This window comes from Alosa sapidissima, chromosome 3, assembly GCF_018492685.1.
Source record: "Alosa sapidissima isolate fAloSap1 chromosome 3, fAloSap1.pri, whole genome shotgun sequence".
In the NCBI taxonomy this organism is placed as follows: Eukaryota; Metazoa; Chordata; class Actinopteri; order Clupeiformes; family Clupeidae; genus Alosa; species Alosa sapidissima.
The window spans coordinates 9208938-9232540 of record NC_055959.1 but is presented as its reverse complement, the minus strand read 5'-3'; the positions used below and the strand labels follow the sequence as shown (position 1 = coordinate 9232540).

The 23603-nt window shown below is 42.5% G+C and overlaps 1 protein-coding gene across 1 annotated transcript in view; it reads right to left on the bottom strand.

Moving 5' to 3' along the window:
• Nucleotides 1-22273, bottom strand: part of tnrc18 (trinucleotide repeat containing 18) — a 67023-nt gene extending 44750 nt beyond the window's left edge. Inside the window, 3 exon segments of the mRNA XM_042085015.1 lie at nt 1940-2095; nt 19948-20279; nt 21984-22273. Coding sequence (XP_041940949.1) covers nt 1940-2095; nt 19948-20158 — 367 coding nt within the window. The 5' untranslated portion in view covers nt 20159-20279; nt 21984-22273.
• Nucleotides 22274-23603: the final 1330 nt, after the last annotated feature.

The following is a 23603-nucleotide window of genomic DNA, read 5'->3' as shown; positions in this document are numbered from 1 at the left end:
CTGGCTACTCGTTCAATACTAGAGAGACAAAAGCGCTTGATACTGAATGGAGAGGAAGTTTGGTTGACATGAGCACACACTACTACTTCATTTGTGGGGCTGTAAGTGGAGCTCAGAATAGATGCATATTATAAAATCAAATGATAACAGATCTGCTGGATCAGTGATCAGCTCTTATTCTACATTTTCCCTGTTATCAGAATGAGTTGTCTGACTGGAGGCTAGCCTTTTGGAAATTTGGCCCGATGCAACATCTAAGCTACAACAACACTGTAGGACTGGCAGAGAGATGAGAATGTAAATAGTCTATCAACACTGTAATTGCAAGACATGCAGCAAGCACCAACATATAAATTCCTTCCCTTGACATTATGGCCTACAGGCATTTGCTGTAAAACCCCACCTTAAAAGCAGTATTTCTAAGAGTCTGGTTGGAACGAACTGCACTTCACTGCTGGCTGCTCTGATGGGTGAATACTAAAAACATTTTAAAAATTTGCTTCACAAAATGACGTTTACAGCAGCTATCGCTAAAAGCATTTGAGTACTCCCCTAACTACCCTATTTGGTACACTACGGAAGTAAATGAGTTACAACCATTCAAAAATAATGGCTTTTAAGATACCACATCGTTACGAACAGCATCTTATAACAGAAAATCGCTTTTCAAAATCAAAAAGGAGCACTACACTAAGTGCAAACTATTAGAAAAACATACTGGCATTAAAAATGGACCAAAATGTTCCAGTCAAATGTACACTTAAGGGTAACATTGGGTCTGACTGAAAATATTGGTGTCAGATTTTACCTTACATTTTGTGCAAATGTAAGTCAACCCATATTAGCAATTATCTGTATCTTCTTTAAAAACACATACCTGCCAAACTTTATTTTTACCATCTCAACATTACTGCGACATGTAGTTACAACTTCAGCACTCTCTGTCTAATAATGAACAAAAGCCATTTTTAAGAGCGAAATTTATTACAAATGGCATGTATGACAGATGTGGTCTGTCTGGCAATGAAATTGCTGGGCTAAAATTGACCATTTTTATTGCTCTCTGTACAGCCCTGACAGAAGGCTCATACAAACTTAGCTTATTGACTTCAAAATGGCAGAGAGGGAGGTGTGTGTTTGTAGTGTGTATGTGTGAGAGATGGGAGAGTAGGAGAGAGTAAGAGTGAGAATGAGAGAGAGAGAGAGACAGAGAGAGACAGAGAATGATCAAGTGTTGGACACAAAGTGATATTACACATTGCTAGACCCTTAGAGTCAGTTCACTTATTGAGCACACAAACCCCAGCTTTTATCCGCCTGCACAATATTCCAACTGCCCCAATTCCCAAGTCGATTCCTATTAACTCCCCCATACAAAAAGAAGACAGAAATCCCTTGACTATTTTGACAGAGCGTGTCAGCTTGCACAGTTTTGTTTCCCTTTTCGCCTTCTTTCCCCAAATCAACTCCACCATCCCATCGCCTCTCCCCAGCTCCAGCATTCATGTATCTGGCCTTTGCTTCAGTCCACTGAAGCATCAACAAATCTGATGGTTAAATTCAATACATTCATTCCCTCTCCATCAAGCCGAAGCCCTGCTCCACACCAACAGATCGTGTGCCATGTCAACCTCCCCTTAAGGCCATTGCACAGTCCTATTTCTCTTCCAATCCGATCAGAGTTTCACCGATTCTGAAACTTGTGTCAAAGTTTTTGGAACTCCAATTTCTCTGATTTTTCGTACACGTATTATGTCAGTGAATGAGGCTTACTACTGCATTTCTTTCTGCATTTGACAGATTGAAAAGAAAAGACTATAATATAGATTTTACCTTTACTGGAGGCTGCCTTAGAAACAAGTGTAGACAATCCGAGAGGCACACGATGAACCAAGAAAGCACAAAAAAAAGAGAAATATGGTGAGGAGGGAGCTCTTACCTTCATGGGACGCCCACAGCTGGGCCATGGGAATGGCGGAGGGGTTGGGGGGCCTGAAAGAGGGCTCGGAGGAGAGGCCACTGGGGGTGGTGTGAGGGTTGGAACCGCTCACATAGCTGCTGAGGAAGCCACTGGAGGCACCTGGGAAGGCATCACCTGAGGGCGGAGAGGAGGGAAAAAAGTTAGTCAGTCACTGAATGGCAGATGGAATGCAACAAAGTGACAGGAGGCTCTTACAGTACAATGCGGTCTTCTCACAAAGACAATTACGCAAGAGGGCTTTTTGCCGTCTTCCCTATATCAACATTGCCCAATAGTAAAAAACAGGTTTGTGGTTGTGGAGCCATTTAACTTAACGATCAGTTTGTTGTTTATCTGACTGAATCAGCCACACAACAAATGCCAAATTGCTTTTGGTTATAAACAAATGTCATGAATAATTATGAGTAAAGCCAAATTGTTATGGTAGCCATCATTACAATAGCCACCACATGTACCACAACAGAATGTGGAATGTCTCATTTAAAAAAAATAACAAATAAAAAAAACTTGCGCGCCCCCCCCCCCCCCCCCCCCCCCCTGCTGTCCATGACTGGAAAGAAAGGACGACGCTGGTACATTATACAGTATTAAGCTCTCACACCACAATTATGTCCCCCGTCCACCCCTCTGATAAAAATTGCCGTTTTTGTGGTAGCCGGAGTACTCCACAGAGATCTGCTGAACCGTTTAAAACAGCCAGTGCCAAAAAAGGAAGGGTACAACGCCTTAGGCTTGGAAAGAGCTTTCATGGGGAGAAAGTGCGCCCTCTCCCTCTGTTGTATTTGAAAACATATCAGCAACAAGACAAGTCGTGGCAATGCTATGAAGAGTGTTTTTTAGCATTTAAATCAGTGAATTAAAAACCCTGCGGTGTGGGCAAAGCACACCAGTCAGTCATGCATGACACATGGACACAGGCGTGAGTCCATCAGTGATGAGGCCCCGCCTCCTCCAGGCTGGGCCCAAAGAGACTCTGTCCTTTCCCACATATTCCCTCGAGCCGGCCAATGTGGGTGGAACCCCTCACACCCATTATACAAACCAAAGATGGATTTCGATACACTCGTTGACTTTCTCTCTCTCTTTCCCTCCAACTCACCCTTGCTCTCTCTCACTCCTTCTCTACTTTGTCTCTCTCCTGTTGCCTCTTGCTCTTCTCACACAAATACACACACTCACACACTCACACTTCCTCAACAGTGGCACAATGGCCTTTCTTTGCATGTGTAAACAGTGAATTAGCATGACAACCAGAGGAGGAACAACAAGGCATAAACGGCAACATGGGGCCTTTGTGGCAGAGGTCAGCATACAATTAACCTGGGGGAGGGAGGAGCCATGGAGCGGCAGAGTACAGGCCAGGGGGTCCTGCACGGCACGGCTGCCCAAGATCATTTATTTGTCACCAGACGCGAACCTTTGCGTTGCATCTAAACATTAACCAGAAGGTAGTACAAGGGAGAGGTGGGGGATGGGCCAGCCATGGTGTAGAGGCTGAGAAGCCACAGATAAAAACAACAAAATAACCACTTCAAGGGGCAACTGTTGAATGTTGTTTAAAATCAATTTCCTAAATGTATTTTTACTGGATTGAAAAACAACAGGTAACCTAATCTAAGAGAGGGTGGAGTGTCTTTTATAAGCTCTGATAACCAACTGCCCAGTGAAAATGCACAATCATTGTATACAGGCCCATATCTAAAGTTATCAGAGTAACACTAGTAAGGTATTAACCAAAAGGTACAACCCTGGTACAAGCAATGACACAGATCAGTACAGATCAGCAGTAGTGGCAGCAGCAGAAGCAGAAGTCTCTAATTCTGGATCATCAGCTGTGTTTTGGCAGCGGAATGGGGATAACGCTAGTGTTACACTCGTGCCGTAAGAGAACAAAGATGATTCAAGCTGAACCTGGTTCAGTTTTCCTCTGCGATGTAACATTAACCCTGGTAACGTTTCAGGTATCTTTAACCACTTTGGACATCAGAGGAGTTGTCGAAGTTTGGCCGAAATGTATGAATTAGCAATTAGCAGACAGATATAAACGTTGCGGTTCTGCTTTATCATTGCGACCGTTGTTACCGCTGCCAAATAGCTCATGTTTTTGTGTGGTTTTGTTTGTTTGTCTGTTTGACCGCAGGACTATGGGGGGAAAAAAAACTACAAATCCGTCATGAAACTTGAAAGCGTGCAGTACAGGCCGATGAGGAACCAGGTACATTTTACAAGTGAATCTGATCTCACAGGCCAGATTCACAAAGTTAGTTTCCTTTTCAAGAACATTGTGAGAAGGGGGCATTTGCCACTGGCAGAGGTCTGAATGCCCTTCCCGTTTCCGCTCACATCAACTCTGTACAGACATCACACCCTAGAGCCCCAGCCCAGAACCCCCCCCCCCCCCCCCCAGCCTCCCCATCCACAGTCCTGCAATATTAAATAAGTAGGTGAAGCTCCCCCAGTTCCAGACCATAAGAAACACTCGCGGAGGACTTCCAAATCAACCCCCTCCACTGCTCTCTCTCCACCTCTCTCCCACAGTGATGCCCTACTTGTTTTTGATGGGCTCCTCCAGCGAGCACCGTGCTGAATTCAATACCTGTGTGCCAGTGCTCCTGGCGGAGCTGTTTTGACGGCGGGATCCTTTAGTGCAGTGCTTCAGGGCGAGTTGTACGCTCAAAGGCACACGCCACGCTGTCCGCTCCACCAGCTACAATGTAAATGGTAGCACCTGTCTAATAAATAAAACAAAGCTTCCAAGCAGACACTTCGCTGCTGTTGGCGGTGCCTTGTGCTCAGCGAGAAAATAGATTGAAAGGGAAAAAAGCAAGAGAGAGAGAGAGAGAGAGAGAGAGAGAGAGAGAGAGAGAGAGAGAGTACAGGCAACACGAGTCAACTAACTACCAACAGAAACACTAAGCTGCTCCTTTGATTCAATTAGACAAGATGCATACCCAAAAGAGGTATGGCCTAGAGGGGACTGTGCAAGAAATTTGAGAAAAGTCATTTGTTCAACATTATCTTTTTAAATATTCATGTGGTCCATCCACGATAGTCTCTCACTGCTGAGAACAGTGCCGATCCAGCGCCCGAGTTCTGGTCCGTGTCACTCGGAAACGCTCGTCTTTTTAAACAGACGCGGACACACAGTGAGCAGCAAGCCTGCCTGCCTGCGAGCATGAGAAAGCCAGGAGGAGAGTTCAGCAGGTCAGGAGCAGTTCAACTTCCTCAAACGCCAGAGTGCTTTTCTTCAAGGGGCCTGACAAGGTTTTCTTCCCATCCCCACTCCCCACCCGTCTCAGTCTCCCCCTTACGGAGGGCCACAGCCACAGACGGCCTGAATGGGATGGAGGAATTTCCTAATTGCTCGCGCTGCTGCTGCTCACCCCGCCAGCAACCCACAGGCAGTGCATAGCACTTTCACAAAACCCCGTACCAATACCCCCCACAATTAACACCGGCCCTTAAAGACAATCCGGCATGAAAAAGTTGTAAATTAGAGAAAAAGAGGGACACTAATTAGGATTCAAGGCCTTAAACCAAAGCAAAGAAAGAGAATGGTGTGTGTGTGTGGGGGGGGGGGGGGGGGGGGCATTAAAATTCACAGAGTTTTAAGTGGTTGCACTACCTCCACCAAACAGCCGATTAGAGGGCTGCTCACAGTACAGAGAAGAGCGCAAAAGATGCAAGGGAATTACAATGCAGATCAGGTACAACAGGGTCGCAAAAAAAGCACGGTTCATAAATACATCACAAGTAACCTATTAAAATCTGTAATGGCAACGGAAATAAAAAAAGTTAAGAGTCTAGCAAACAGAGTTAAGATCAAAACAGCCTCACATGGTTTGATTTGAAGCCACCGACAGAGCTTCCCATATATACACAGTGGAATATCAGGGATATTAGTGTGGGCTTTGCTACACCACCATACTTATTAAGTGCATGCGGGTGCCAAAACTGAATTTGGACAACACCCATTTAATTAAAATCTTGCCAAACAGCAAATCTACTAAAGCTCTTTGATCATGCCCATCCAGACAGGCATGGAGACATGCATGAGGTCATCTGCGTCGTCATCAGCATCAGAAGAGCACTGAAGCAAAACCCGTCAAGAGTGGATGAATCAGAAGTTAACAGGGAGCACGGTCCAGAACATTCTTTTCGGTTTCTCCTCCATCTCTCTAAAAACAAACAGCAGGACAGGAGCCTTTAAAATGACTGTTGCCCTCTGTCCTAGTCTGCCTGAAACAGGGAAGTGCTTTCGCTGTGACTCAGGCCTGACGCACGGCTGGGGTTTGATACCCCTATGATTTTCAGCTCAGCCCTGACTGACCACATGACAATAGCAGGAAATGACTGAGGTCCACACAGCACTGTAATTGAGGTTATGCCACAAAACACCCTGATCACCTTCCCCTTCATAGCTGCACTCTAACCAAATAAATAGCATACTCTCTCACACTCACACACACAATCACTAAATCAGAGGGAATAGCTTTGTCTGAAAGTCGACAGAAAAGTTCAATGACCTCCCAACAAAACAAGTCATCTGGGATTCTTTCCATGGACCAAACATGGCACCTATGATCGGCCAAATCCCGTCAGGAGGATCTGCCCGTCCAGACACGTCCATCTTGCCGTTATATAATCAGCTGAATTCCTGCACTCTTTTGGGCCTTCAGTTCAAACATCCACCCTCTCTCTCCCCCTCTCACCCAGTGGCCCTGTCAGAAGAGTGACAAAATGATTGCAGGCTACATTGGTTGGTCTAGTGTCTACTGAGGTAATCTCTGTCTGATAGATGTGCACCTATGCTTCAAGTGTGGGAGTTCTCATTTAGAATGAGCCCGAAACCACATTCAATAAAGAGTCTTCATTTGTTTTTGTTTGTGGCAACTAGAATCACTCCCCAAAGCTTGAACGGCACTTTGTGAAGCTGGAGTTTGCCCATCAGGCCAAGTACACATCAATATTAAGAGAAACAACTCGCAACCAATTATGAAGCACTGAGCAAAAAGATTTAATACAACTCCGCATTTGTTTGTTTTTTAACAATCGAATGTAAATGGTAAAATGTTTCAGCTTGCTGACAGAGCTTATTGAAGATTATGAGGAGGAGCTGCATGTGTGGGAGAAAAAAAGCGTGTGTATGTTTGTGTGTGTATATGTGTGTGTGTCTGTGATGCTGAGACTCTTAAAGAGAGCACAAGAGTGCAGGAGGGAGCTTTAGAAAAGGTCAAACACATCTGCAGTCATCAGCATACAGCTTCCCTTTGAGGGTCCAGAATGCTGCCGTGGACATTAAACACGTAACATTTGTTAGCTGCCTGTTCAAAGCCAGGGCCTCTGGATTTGTGCTGGTCGTACTGTTTTATAAGCCACAAGGCAGTGCTTAAATAATACCAGTGATCCGCGGTATGTTGAGGGAGCAAAAGCACTGAATTTTTCTGCACTGGATTGCAATTACGTGAACGAGCTTAATGGTGTACAGGGGGAGAAACACACTAACATGGACACTGACACACGAGAGAGAGAGAGAGAGAGAGAGAGAGAGAGAGAGAGAGAGAGAGAGAGAGAGAGAGAGAGAGAGAGAGAGAGATGCACAGGCAGTGCAGTGTATATTTACACTACAGCCTGAATGTTTGGTCACACAAATATTTCATGAGGCAGCTGTGCTTCCTATACCCTCCTCCCACTCCCTTGCCCCACTCACCCCGAAAGTCATTTGTACAAGTGCAGATAAGCCGGTGATTTAATTAGAAAAAAACATAGGCATTTGTAGAGCAGTGCATAGTCCAAAATGGAGAGAGTATGTATATGTGTGTGTTGGGGGGAGGGGGGGGACTTTCCCACGCTTAGTGCTTAGTGTTACTTAAGAGAGCTGGCCTCACTCGGTTTCTCTCCACCTCTCCACACACACACACACTTTTCCCTCACATGACCACACACACTAGAATGTTCTCTGGGCATGTGCAACATCATGTGCCCACATACATACCCTCACCAGTGTGAAGCCCTGCTAACATGGACCAACGACAACAGCGCGCCCACAGTGGAGGGCACTGGCCTGGAAGTGATGGTCTTGGCTCAATCAGATGTATTGAAACAGACTCCACAGCCAGATGGCGGGGAAGGGGGAAAATATAACGTAATGCCTAGCGCATGTGACTGCGAACTCCATATAAACGGTTCTGCTTTGTCTTTTGCATGAGCGGGGAAATGCACCTGGGAAAAGGGCTGAAAGTGAGAGAGGGTAACTACACCACTTTTTAAGCCTTGTGTGGACTTTAAAAAAACACACATCTCACACATTCTGCAATAAGGAAACTTTCACGTTCTATGTCAATCTTTTTTTTCCCCTTTTCTTTTTTTTTTTTACCAAGGGGAAACCAAAATTAACCACAAATCTAAAATAGCATTGCTTATTTGGTCAATGTGAAAGGACTTTTACAAAAATGATTGCAATAAAGATAATATGGTTTTGGTTCCACATTCAAGGGCAAGCCCAAGCATGTACAAAGCAGAAGAGAGAGGTGGGTGGTTGGAGACGAAGAAACTAAAATGAAAATGCTCACACCAACACTGCTTGGAAATGGCGCTTTCATCTGCCAAAAAACAGAGCTGGACATCACCCAAAATGATCACCCAAATCATAACACCATTCTGCTTCTTTTCCAGAGCAACCTGCTACTGCAACGATAAGACTCCACTCCACAGAAAGACATCTCGCTAGTTTCATCATCTTTTTGTCTAAAACATTTCCATTCCAACAGCATAAAACAAACATGAGAAATAAAGCCCTGTATTCCTGTGAGATAGCATTGTTTAGAAAACTAATGTCACAAATGTAATACTGCCTTAATTAGAAAAGGTTTTTAAAATACTGTAATAGTTCTATAATGGTTTCATATGATTGTTATTATAAGAGTTACAAAAATAACACTCAATTTAGGTTTCATCACATGGATAATTTATAAACATATAGTTGTTGTACAACGTGACTAATAGCTCCTTGAAACAGCATAAGAAAATCCATTAAAAACTGATTAGCACTTGGGGGCATTCTTCCTTCCCTCTTCCCTATTCTCTTTAAGCACTCTTCAGAAACTTATCAGGCCCATATATATAGAGCATAGCTTACGTTGTTAAAAAATCAATCATTAATAAGAGTGGTAGCATTATCGTCCAGGACCAGACTAAACTATCTGATTGCCAAAGCCCTGCATATTCGTCTAGCAATGAGCGAGTGCTTACTCACTGAACCAACAGTGACATGCAAGATTTCGCTCCCTGGTAAACCAAACCAAACGGAGCACAAAGAATGTCTTACCGCGAGGGCGGGATGGCGGCACTTTCGCCACAACTGAGGGTGTAAAAATAGTTCGGGCCTCTTCAGCACTCCGACTGAAACAGGAGGCCGTGGCCGACATGAGAGCTGGGTTTCATTTCTCATCCTTTGTTGGCTTTTCAGAGGCTCGGCTTAATCCAGGCCAGCACGCCGTACCCGGTCGCTCACGCTGTTGTGTGTGTGTGCTTGTGTGTGTGTGTGTGTGTGTGTGTGCTTGTGTGTGTGCGCTCCACTACACACCTGACCACAGGGCCCTGCCTTTTATTCTATTTACAAAAAATAACACAGCGATGCAAAGGACTGCAAGGACGAGTAGGAAGATCCGGTCGGTCTTATCTAAAAGATCAGCCCTGTATACATGAGGGGAGATCGTCATCACTAGAAATAAATAAACAGGCCCAAGAGGACAGAAAGACAGCCAAATATACACTAACAGAAATACATTAATCCACAAATGTAATCAAACTCAAGTACATAGGTTTTTATCTATTTGAATAATTGGGGGGAAAGCACAGTTGAACTAAGGAATTGAAGTACTACAATGTGGATAGAGGATGATGTTGGCATTTCTGGAGAATATGACAGAATAATGTAGGCTGGGTGAACCCAGCCTGATCTGCCGGCGATTTCTTTTTCAAAAAGGTTAAGCTTGGTCTGGTGAAAGTCAGACTAAGAATAATCCTCACAAGAAAATAAAATTATTTGTCCCAAAAATCATGACATGGAGCCCCTGAGCAAAAAAGCTAACATCGAGACTTCAGTGGTGTGCCCATGACCATGTGTAGCTACACACACACACACACACACACGACTAGACCACGGACTTGAAATTAAACTGCATTGACATGGGTGTAGGCTTTCTATGCCACAGGGCTACGCTGCACAGAAACCTGATCTCATCAGCCTTCAAATCACTAACCGTCAAATTACAATTTAATAAGCCTTTTTTTCCTGCCATCTCTGGCAGATGTTAAATGAGGGATGTATCAAAGCAAAGCGCCTCATTTACCATTTGCTTCTCTTGTAACTAGAAACGTTCTAGAACACATTGAGCAGTATTCTTATGGCATCACTTGGATTCCAGCGGACGTTACACAAAGAGGAAAACAGAGATGAAATACATTTTGAGATTAGCAAAATGAGCCCCACCATTACACGAAACACATTCAACATCAAGTGGCATTCTCTCACGTATCTTCTGCAATAGCTGGAAAACCCCAGTCATGCAGTTGAAAAAAGGAAAAGGAAAAAATAACATGGCATTGCACATGCCTTGCAGAGATAGCATCAGAGAAGCTATGAAGCGCGTTGACATGAGCATGCCAAACAGCCAAAGCGTTTTATTCCAGGCCCACGGTGCCTATCCCGCAGAGAGAGGGGGGTCGGCTGTACACCAGGACACTAAACACTTTATGTTTAATTCAGAGGGAAGTCAAGGCTGGAGGGAGAGTGTAAATTCTCAACCAACGCCCTCCCCTTTTTTGCCCACCCCCTCCTCCACTCCTCCACCCTGACTACTTATACTTGTCCTCTATCCGCGTGTATGCTCCTTCTCTCACTCTCTCTTCTTCTAAGACTCCCTCTGTTTCCGTCAGTCGCACCACAGCTGAGATCACTGCTCAACCCCCCTCCCCCGACCTTTCAGCTGAAGGGCTTCAGCCACCGTGTGTGTGTGTGTGTGTGGAAAGAGAGGGGGGGTTACACAATGAGAGACATGCTTCATATGGCCGCTGCTTGGCACCGGACCAAGACGAAAGAGTCACAGGACGAGGAGCTCCGGAGTAGAGGCACCGCCGACAATTAATTCAGCTCTCACCACTTTCCCCACGCCGCTAAATAAACACCAACAAATCATTGCCGAGCCGTGCCGAGCCGAGCGGGCCGACCAGCTAAATCCCCGCCAGCCTCTCCAGCCCCAGCGTTCCCCTTCACCTTGAAAGTGCAGCACAACATAGAAGAGCGCAGTACAGAGCAAAGGGGGAGAATGATAACACCTGGACTATCAAGGCCGTGTCTGCCTTCACAAGTGACCCCCCCCCCCCCCCCCCCCCCCCCACCCTCCACCCCCACTCTCTAAATCCCTTTTGGGCCTTCTGATTCAAGAGATGTTGTTCCTTTGCTCTATAGTGAAGCAGGTTCGGGCAACACTTCCCTGCTTGTAGCTGCCTTCAAACAGCAGAATGAATAAATCATAAATTAAAAAGGACTGTGTGTGTGTGTGTGTGTGTGTGTGAAAAAGAGGGGGGGGGGGGGGGCTTCAAATGACAGGGCTGTGCCTCAAACAGAGGTCTGCTTTTATATGTGTGCCCCCAGCTACACTTCCAGCCACTTGATGGTCTGGATCTTTGGATAATAACACGCTGAGGACAAGTTGCAAACCCATGATCTATGCAAGCACATCTGTGGCGATAGAGGTACGCTCTAGTACAGAATCTGGATGGCAGTAGGAAATAAAAAAAGGCCAATGCCAATCTGTTCCAAGTGCCCTTGGGTGAGTGCGCCCCTTATGCCAGTGGAGGTTATACAACCCATGTCAAAGACATCACAGCAACAATAGATAGAACATTCGATAATTAAAAACAAAACACACACCTCCTGCCTTACATTGTCCATAAATAAATAGGCTAAATATATCTTACATTGTAGCTAGTATGTGCAACTCTATCAGAGTAGGCGATAAATCTCTCTCTCGCTCTCTCTCTCTCCAATCGTGCAAGACGACTGGCTAAATTGCTATTAAATCGGGTTAGCATCATTAGCACGCTGCACGAATTTGTTCAAAACTGTTGCATTCAAATTGACTGCTAAGTTCTAATCATCTCAATCAAGATGCAAATGGAAAAGTATTTTCCAAGACTCAAACGGGCCTGTCCCAAGGAGAAAAAGTATTCATTTGAAACTTAAACACACGTGGTTAAACTGAACAGTCTAACCAGTAGACTATGATAAGCTACTTTGTTTACAATATTTCCAGGCTTCAACCAGTGCTGCATTTCATTCAGACTTATTTATTTGAGTGTTTCATGATTGTGTTGCTATTTCTTTTCCCTGTTTGCTTTGATTGATAACTGAGGTGATTCAAATCAGAGGAAGGTTAAGTTCAAAATAAAAGTGTTTAAATTGAACTTTTTTTCTTCTGGTCCTTATCTGAAATATTTTTTTTTTTAAATAAATTATTTATCGATATCGACTGATATGAAATACTTATATCGTGATACAGTTTTCAGCCATATCGCCCAGCCCTAGAGCGCACATAGATTTTGAGGGGGCTGGGAGTTGCAAATGGATTCTGGGGCATTTACAAGAGCAAAAGAGGGAGAGAGAGAGCCTCAACAAATCAATATGGGAAAGGTTTTGGGGCAAAACATATACATATAAAAAAATGGAAGGAAAAAATAATGAGAGCGAAATGTGTCAGCAATCTCCTCCGGTCTCCAGGCCAACCGGCGGGGCCTGTGCGTTCCAATACACCCATAAACCAAAGGCAGGCCTGGAACGCCTGATGCTCCATGCGAGCGCTGATCAATCACACACTCCCAGGGACACCTCACTTCAAACATGCTTTGCATCAAACCACCATTCACATTTTCCCATGATCCCTTGCATGCTCCATATTTCATTTGTACTCCAGTTACACCAACACATAGGACCTGGTGGTGGGGGCTGCAAGACACATTTCATGCCTTAGAAGTGGTGCACTCTTAACTACCATTCCTTTCCATGTTTAACTGGTGTTTATTCAATTACAGCATAGCAACCCACTCAAGCTTGGCAAGGCTGAACAGTGGTCTGAAAAGTTCATTAACTGGTGGTTTGCATAAGATTTAGGCAATTCTTTTCTAGGGATCAAAGAGCTATATACTCTTACAGTAGCTTACAGGACAGATTTTGAGCACAAGCCATTGGTGAGGCACACAATATCACACAACTCAAAATCATTGCTTACCTTCTGATCACATTTACCACTCTCCATTATGAATCAACCACCTGACAGCCAATTCATCAATACTGAACCGGCCCTTAAAAAAGCCATGTAAAAGGTGGGTCATACACATTACCAAAATACTCACCACTTTGATAGACCTCCTGTTTTCCAGTTTTGAAAGCATGCAACTACACAATACAGGCACACAGAGGCTCAAGTCTGCTGAAAAGGCCAGGCTACTGACCCAGCTAGCATAACAGCAGTCTACGGTGACATCGCCTGTGTTTGACTGCTTCTTCTAACAAACACAACAATCAATCAGAGGTCTGTTGTACTTGCCAAAGCATTTTAAAATGCCCATACTTTCCCAGAAGGGGTATGTTGCGTAAATGCACTGCAGACATTCAAAGGCTAAATCCCTTCTGCAGGAAACACAGGCTGGCTTGAGTGAGAGAGGGTACCAAGCAGCCATTAACGAGTAGGAGAGCAGGAAAAGAATGTTTGCGTTTCCAAATCCAAGAATAACATCCATCTGTCCATTTTGCTCCATTTGCTAAGAGCTTTTCCTCAAAAATTCAGGTTTGAGTCTTTGGTTCCATGCACACACACACACACACACACACACACACACACACACTTTACATGTTTAACTGACTCAAACTTCAAAACAATTATAAAGCTTTCGGTTAATAGAAAGAATAGACCATACTGAGGTGTGCTTTTAAGTAGAGAGAGAGAGTGAGAGAGCGAGAGAGAGCGAGAGAGAAAGAAAGAGAGAGATACCGAGACCATTAAATAAGATTCTGCATCGCTAGCTCCAGTGTATATCCAATTATAAGGGTTGCCAAATTAAATAACTGCAGCATATTTCATGTTTTGGGTGCCCAGTGTGACTCATTCCGATCATGCCCTAGTCCCCACAACAAACTGTAAATCTAGTTTTCATGACTAAAAACAGTGCAAAAACTGTTGTGGAGTAAAGTCATGGATATTGGGTTGTTCCATTATACATGTTTGAGAGCACAAACAAAATATTAGAGAGTAAAAAGCAGTGTGAATTTGTCTAACGTTTCTCATCATTACAGACAGTTACAGACATTACAGTTATTCTCTCATAATCCAGCGTACAACAATGTCTTATTTTGTCCATTATTCTATTACAGAGATAAATACTGTATTAATCCCAATGGTAATTCAGGCATTGAGTAACTTAATAGCAAAAATGTGTCTGTATAAACTAGCTGCACTATACATATGACATAAGATAAACAAAATATAAGCATAAGATACCAAACACTTTGAACTACAAGTATGTAGTATGTAACCTATAGATAATTCTACAGGACAAAAAGGAATGCGGGCTGTGGGATGCAGGAGAGACGTGCAATTACATGACAGTAAATAATAAAGTGACTGGAAAATAAGCATAGTATGTAAGACTAATAAAGCCAGCAAAATAAAGCAAAATACAAACAAAAAAAGGCATTTTCAACCTGACAAAAATATAGGGAGAGCTGTAAAAATTACAGACCAAAGTTTCTTCTGACAGCAATCCAAATGTTTTAAACTTATGTTTCCTCAATTTCTTTGGTCCACTTTGGAAAACAGGGAAACACAGTGCATGAAGCTAGATTTAAAACCACTTTCCCTACAGATGACCTGAGATACTAGGATAAGGAATAGCTAAACATCCATTTTTTTTTAATTAAGCCGCCCTTCAAAAGATAGTCATAAAGGATAAGAGACCATTTGCTTCTGCCAAACTCAGTGATTACACCATACATTTTATAAAATCAACACCACATGTTTTACAGAAAGGAGAACGGCAAAACGATAAACGAAGCCTGCTCTCTTGTTCAGTTGGTTTTTAGGGGGTGGAGGGTTTGGCTATTCAACAGTTATTATTGGAGCAACCACTGTAGTGTTTGTGCAGTCAGGAAACTGACTCATTCCATAAACACATGATGCGTTTTCAGCTGACTGACTGCTTGCATGGAGACCAATTTAGTTGAATTTAAGTTCATTTGCTACAGACTGGAGCGTGAAGGACAAGCTGCATGTCTCTTCTAATGGAGATTGTGATCAGTTTACTCACTTATTGGGGTGCAACTGTGGAGCGAAGTAGCCATTTCATGGAGAATGAATATGGCACACACAAAATGTATCCAAGGGGGAAAAAGGGGTGGCATCCAACTACATGATGTAATTTCAGAATAGAACAATGCGTAAAAAAAGAGAAGTTATAATTGGACAGATATTTGTCTTTGCGGCTGAGGGATAAAGCTGTGGACATTTCAAAACCTACAGCTATAGCTGTCAAACAAAGCAGGATCTTAAATGTGTCTCCACGAGAGTGCATGTCATGGCATGTTAAAATATTCCAAGCCTATTTATTCCTGTAACCAAATGCCACGGACATCCAACTTCCAGTCTTGCACAAACAGTAACTTTCCATCTACATCTGTGAAGAGCTATGTGAAGGTCAGATAATTTGGCACTGTATTTGTTTTCAGTAATTCTCACACCTGCTGCTCCCAGACTAACTGGACAATCACAGGCTTGAGAGATTATGGCAATTACTGCAACCCTGAATGAAATACAAAATATGAATGAAAATTCATCACAGATTCAAACACAGATAGATATCTTGCCTTTGCCAAGTAAAGCTGGCATTGGTGAAACCACCAGTTTGCACTATGTACACGAGGTGGTTATGTCATCTGGCATGTACATGCATACAGTGTAACCAAAACTGAAAACCCACACTTAGCGACAAGAACGACAGGGAGATAGCAATCCACTGCAAATTTAGTAACTAGCCCAACACATTACTCTGCTGGAGTCCCTGATAACCATTTGATTGATCCCCCTCCTTTCACCTCAATGCACCATTCAGAAACACTGTACTTTTCTCCCACATCATCTGATCAGAGCGAGTAACATATCCAAGGCCTTTTCCAAACCTCCTGGATATAATAAGGGCCCTTTTTCATCACTCTACATAGAAATCACAGGGATACATCAAAGCGGCATTGCATCATTCTCCGGCTAAGTTAATCATCTAGCTAGTAATGGGTGTGGGGGGGCAGATATACTGCATTAAGGCACATGCCATTTGTCCACCTGCTAAGTGACTAATCATTAAAAACATCAATCAATAACGTCCGTCTAAATCCTCAAGGTAGTCGAGGTCTCGTTTTTGCAAGACCCTTCAACACACAAAAGGAAACTGACTAATGTGCACTGCATGCCTAACATTGTTTGTGGCGGGAGTTTTTCATATGTTTATGTTCCTGCTGCCTGTTTTCAGTGAGGATTTTAGGAGACACTTGACAAGCCAAGCTCTGAAAAAAAGATGTTCCAATCCCAGCTTTCCACTGCTGTAGTAGGCTAGACTATATGTGGAAGCCTTTTTTAAAGTGAGCACTGAGATGATTTGGGGTTTGCTGTGATTTCCACCTCTTTGGATGGATAAAATTGCAGTTTTCTAGCCATACATGTTTTTTTGCTTTTTTCCACAATGGGTTAGTGTACCTCTCAGTTCTGAGTGCATCAGCACAAACCAGTCAGAAAATGTCTGGCAAAGGATAAGGAATGAAAATTGTACACAAACAAAAACTGAAGTTCCTCTCCAAAATGCACCTTTGACCAAACAAATTATATGCTTCTTGCATGCAGCAAGTGGAATTCAGAAAGTGATTTCAGCTTTCTGAAATAATTGAACAATCTTGGACACTTCGGCCAACCAGAAACATGGGGGGGGTCCTTCATTTTACTCTTTTTACTCTTATACGTACAGTAGGGCAGCATATCTCAAACTTTTTCAGACGAAGAACCACTTAACCAATAAAAAAGAAACACACGGACCACCTAGCTAAAAAAAAAAAAGACCTACTTCAACAGTATATTATACTACACAATAGGCCTACTCACTGAACCTTGCTTATTGTCTTTGCACTTTGCTTATTGTGTCAGAGGATTCATATGATTTAAACTGGCATATCGTACATAGACAGTGTTGCAGAACTGTTTGGATTTACATACAAGTTGGTTCAATATTGCAAACAACTCATCTATATTATATTTTACCACGTCTGCTTGCGGACCACTTGGGATAGCTTGCGGACCACCAGTGGTCACCGGACCACACTTTGAGAAACACTGGTTTAGGGAATACTCGAAACAACGATCTTATATTTCACCGTTGAACTTATCTACAGCAATGTAAACCAAACACCGTGAACATACACTGCAGCGTAATTGCCAGTGACACAGCAATTAAAGTAAGTGGTCTTTATTGAGACGTTAGGAAATATGTACATATCATAAGACCCATTATATGAATGTACCTCGTTTTCCACGGCTTAATTAAATTAAAAGTCAAACGTCAGCTCTAGCTACGCTTTCAAGGGCACAAGAAATCCACAGAGAAGAAAAGACTGCATGTGCCTCTTTGCTTTGAATTAAGACAACAATACATCTTTGCAATGTCGAACGGATTGGCCTAGAAAGCCCTGAGCACCAATTCAGGCATATTTATGCTACAGAGGCAAGAACGCTCTGGGATCTCTGGTCTCTGGTTGTTGTCGTTGTCAGGACCATTGTAACTGAGCTAGCTCACCTGCACTGAGGCCAATCTGTCACTGATGGTGCAGTCCAGCACACCACAGGGGACATATGGTGATGGAAACAGAGCATAAAGGCCAAACACTGCATCCCAGATTAACACGGCTTCAACACAAAAAATATTTTTCTTCTCTATTAACTGTGGTTAAACAGAGTAGATGCATTCCTTCATAAAAACAGACTCTCGGCTTGGTGTTGTTGTTATTACATACCATGTCCAATCAAAATTGGCAGGTTTTATATTCTAATATTATGTTTTTCATTACAGATGGTTGAAAAGGGACATCAGGTGTTGTTAGGATCCACATGCCACTATTGATTATTCTCACCACACAGTCGGGGTGCAAGGGTGAATGAAAATGTTTTGTGACCACAATTTAATTAGTGGAGGCATCAGCATTATAGAGTTGCAATCAATCACAAATAATATTTATTTATATATATATATATATATATATATATATATATATATATATATATATATATATATATATATATATATATATATATATATATATATATATCCTATGCTTACAATCCTCCCCTCTGTTCATACTTAATGTAAAGCTCATTGTAAGCCCATCCAGGTAACTATACATATGAAAACTTATTTTACAAATCAGATTATTGTAGACCATTCACCAAAAATATGACCAGTGTTCTCAGAAGCACCAACACAGCTCATCTCAACACACCCATTTGACATAGTAACAGACTGTCCAACATGATGTTGCACAAGAATCTATTTTGAGTTTGTGGTCCCCCCCCCCCCCCCCCCCCCCCTTTCAACAAGCTTATCCTCTTTACCCCTCTGTGAATATTTTAATCTGCTTTTAAATGTATTTCCCAGAGTAATTCCTCACCGGTCACAACTAAACAATGTAATGGCAGCAGGCAGCTGTGCATTCATTTCCTTAATAACAACCCGGTCAGCAAATACAGCCATTCTAAGCAAAGAGTAAACCTCCGTGATTATTACAGGATACATTTTATACCGTTCATGTTCGAATACACTTGTACTTGCAGTTGCAAGGTAGCCCAGACCTACTCAAGTACTTAACTATAAAGACTGCCATTTTACTACATGGGATTTGCATTTTGGGGTAGACCATCACAAAAATATTTCCCAAATTAACCTTAGGGAAACCGACCCAACGACTGTTCTCACAGTTTGTTAGGGTGCATTGATTTCAAAAAGGAAGAACTTACCTTTACTTAGTAGGTCTTTTGTAAAAATTTCAATTCGAAGATGGAGCAGTAGCATTTCAACAGAATTACATTAGGCTACAGTGTAACTGACAGGTTGGAAACACTCTGGATACAAAGCTGCTACACCCACAATCAGGCACATTTTATCAACTAAAGCACACTTCGGTCGCTAAATAACATCGCTCCCCCTTTTTCATCGATATCACCTCCTCCTCTTTAATAGCTATGTGAATTAGTAATGTAGACTGTGATCTTAGCAAAAATGCAAATAGGGAAGGGGAAACAGGGAAAATATTTTATCACCCTGAAGTTATAATAGGGTCTAACATACATTATAAGCTAAATGTTGATGTTCACAGTAATAAAGAAAAGGAGTTTTTTAGCTTGTTATACTGACGTTTTTGTTGTTTTTCTAAGGAGAAAACTAACCAGCAAATTACACATCACGTCAAATGTGAAAGAGGGCCAAACATTACTTTCTATGCTCCATACAGAGCCAGTAGGCTAGCCTCCTGTTGGGTAGCCTTCTCTTAACTAAAGCAAAATAGTGTAGTTGTAAACCATAGAAACAGGGCGAATAAACTGTAAGCATGAATAGCACTAACTTGGCATTGTGTGCCACGGCCCTATAGATATAATTTATATTTCCAAACTACAAGAGTGTTTTATGCGTAAATTTAGTTTAGAAAAATACACTGTCAGCAGCGCGTCCGGGGAGAAAACTGCTTACAACATTACAATTCCTGGTTTATCTGCGATACGGAGTTTACACATTGCAAATCTAGTTATAGGCTAAGTCATGTATTAAAAAATATAAACTATACATTTTCCCAATTAATGTAATACAGATAGGCTACTCACTGTGATGAGAATGTAGGTTAATGGCAGACGATAAGAATTTTCCAGAGTGAATTGACGCCGGGTGCCCCGCGCCCAAGTGACCGGGGGAAGAGGGTATTCTCCCGGCTGCAGCGGCTGCTCCAAGTCGGTGTTGCTCCATTGACAATCCCGACAGCAAAGGAGGGGGGACGTGAACAGATCTGGGGTGTCCAAAATCACGGCCATCCATCATCCACAATAGGTAAACTTGATAAAAGAAATTGTTCGATCGGAAATTCCGAATAAGCCAGTCCTGGCTATACTGTCCTTAGGGTTCCAGGCATATCCGTGTCCTTATCCGGCATTCTGCCGACCTAAAAACACAAGGGGAAATTCAGCTCGAAACATCCCAATTAACAACGTTTTATTGGATTTAAAGGAAAATCTGTGTTCGACGTTAAGATGCGGCCCGTGGTAGTAGAATGACGCAGTTTTATATTAAAATATATCCTAACTATCAAAAATAGCTCAAGTGTTTGTTACCCACGCAAACACAGTATTTTAAGTACGTTTTAACAGATCAGATGCAAGTTATACCAACAGTCTAGGCTACAAACACCAGCCGTTTTACTGGAGATTCGCTTGCGAGTGGAAGTCGTAAGTTGCCGTTCTTGTGCTATATGCTCTGCCCACAATATAAATAGTATCCTCCGTTTGCAGCTATGTTAGAACTTCGACTGGTTTATCCAAATGATACACACCCAAGTGGGAGGCTTTACTGACAAATATATCCGTCCTAAACGGGTAAATGTGTTTTCAATTTGCACGCGTAATGCACTTAAAAATACGATTACTTCGCAGTTAACGTCGTAATCCAAAGATGCGTCCGATCAAAGTGCGTAAGCGACGTCTACTAGGCTTCGTGGTTTTAAAGGAAAATTATCGCAGCCTGTATTGAAAAAGCTTTTTGATGTTTTGAAACCATCTGCGTTCAGTTTAAACATTTTGTTGACACGTTCAAATGACTGACTTTGGTTGCACTGCAATGGAAAATAAAGTGATCAATAGCCTCCTTTTGATTGATACAGTGAAATGGGTTAATGCGACCTAAACGCAAACGCATTTTTGGAACCGGTGTGTGGAAAACATGTTATAACCTTAACACAAAGCAATACGTGGAAGTGCAAATGAGGGCACCACAAAGCGCACGAAACATAAGTTTACGAGTGTGGCTGTTTAGTTTAGATCCCTTGGTCTCGTCGAAAGGGTTGTCGGTTCTACAATTTGGGTGAGCAGAAAGCCTACAGCAGTCACGTACGTAGATGTACAACTTACTTTGTTTTGTTTCATTCCCCATCAACAGTAAACTAGTCACTACAATAATGCATCAAAGCTAATTCCGGCCTGTGGAAACCAAGTATTTTAACAACTGTATGCTGTCCTAAATCGGTCATGAGTAGCTCTTGGTAAACGTAGCCTAGCCTATAACACGACGATGTTGTTGTCGGGGAATGGATTCCGCTCTCCTTATGCCATCTTTGTGTAATTTGTTGGGGGGAAAACAGCTAAAATTATTCAAGCTTGATGGGGGAAAATATGTTGCTCAAATGCTCTTGTGTTTTCACCCTGATTCCACAAAGCCTGTTTGCCCTCCATTCCATGTTCAGCCATAGGCTGTGTTTTCATGGCCCTATTTGTTTAATTGTGTAAGGAAAGGCGAATTTAACTTTAGCAAGATTAAAGTTTGAAAAATTAGTGGTCATGAGTTAGGCTGCTTTTGGTATGTAATGTTAACTGGAGTCCTCGGCCACGTTTCGACATTACACTACCCAAATTGTTCCGAACAAGAGTTGCTAAACTTTTTCCGAGTCTATGTGAAAGTGAATTTATGCGTAACGCTACTCGAAAAAAGACTGCAGCGTAAATATTCCGAATAAAATGTAGTCTACACGAAATGTTACGCGCCTTTTCACAGTTAGTAAATGACATGTAGGCTAACGATACTGTTTGTTCTAATGAAACACTTTTAGCATCCCTAACCGCATTTAAAATCGCAAATATTCTGCAACGATTCTTACTTGAAATGGCGAATCTTAAAGTTAAAAATCCAAATCTTCCACAAGATCCGGCCGATTAAAGGAAAATTGCGCTAACTCCATTCAGAAACTATCCAAAGGTGCTCTACGGGACAACATTTGGGGAGGAAGGCCCCTTACAACAACCTGGCTAAGTCTCGATAAACTCTTCAGCAATGAAACAATCATTGTTTACAAGACCCGCCTACAGTAGACCAAAACCTGACAAATTCTACAGAGACGTCTGCTATTGGCGGATGGAGGTGTCCATTATGCCGATGTAAACAGCTGGCTGCTCGCCAGCTCTATAAAACCAATTATGGACCAAGGAGGTTGGACTGTTTCAAGTCCCCCCTTACTTCAAGGCTGAATGATCAAAACAAGCAGTGAGAATTTTTTGAGGGCAGTTTCAAGGCTGCTCAAGCTTCGTTGATTTAAAATGGGCGAAAACGGTCTTCGTTACGCACACAGCATCGTCCTGCCAATTTTATAGCTAAATGGAGAGGCTTTCTTAAGGTTATTCGAGCAGAAGAGTTCAGATATAACAGGGCTTGGTTTTTCCTCCGTAAATGTTGATCCATCCAAACTGCACAAAACGGTTTATTGTATAGCCATCCGTGCGCTCTCGTCCCCGTATTTGGCGTTAGTTCTACAAAATAGTGCGCAGCTTTCGATTTAACCAACTGTGAAATTCTAAGGGAATCGCCTGTAATTTACTAACTTCCTAGCGGATGATTGAGACAGTGTAACTCAGTGAAACATTTGGTTACCATGCATTGTCTACTTTTGAACATCGGACTTTTGGTTATCGAGCCGCAGTGAGTGATTTGGCAATAGATGACTTCCTGGCAAATCATAGATTAATCGCAGACCTACTTTTAATTGTAGCCTACATAGGCTAGTGGCTGAGACACGATGGACTAATTTGGAAAGGAGGCATTTCACATAGGCAAATTTATAGTTTGGTCGTAGCTGTCTATTCAAATTATGTCTGTCTGTCTATAGCCAGTCTATTCCGTAACTTCTGATCACCATAGGCTACCTTTCTTACTGGTAAATTGTTTGATGTCGCATAAAAATGTCATGTGTCGGCTTCAGAATGCTATAGCATAACTGAGTAGCTTTATAACTGGCGATATCTGATTGAAATACTGCTGTGAACTATTGGAGCTTCGATGGATAACTTTAAACGATTTAAAATGAAAATTGGACGTCTAGGTCATAGGTAAGTTACTTTTACAACTTATTAGGTTGGATTTCAAACCAAGGGCCTGATGCGTCTCTTATGTTGCACAATTTCTTCAGAAAAAAATTCGAGCGGTTTCAAAACACCCTCGTAGCACACCGAAGAGGCTGTTTCAAGGCATCCTTTAAAGGAACCGGAGGGTAGAGACTGAAATAGTCTTTCCCTTCGCACCATTGCTATCTTTGAATAGTCTTGTTCAAGGTAACCTTTCTAGAATTTACAGATGCTCTGGGTAACGTTAGGTTTCAGAGAGCATCGTCTCTGATGGGAAAACATCGACTCTGGAATATCCCCTTTTTGAGGATCAGCTGGGACGATAACAAATATTTGCATCGGGAATTTGGTGTTTAAGCAAGAATGTAGGCTAAAAGAAAGGT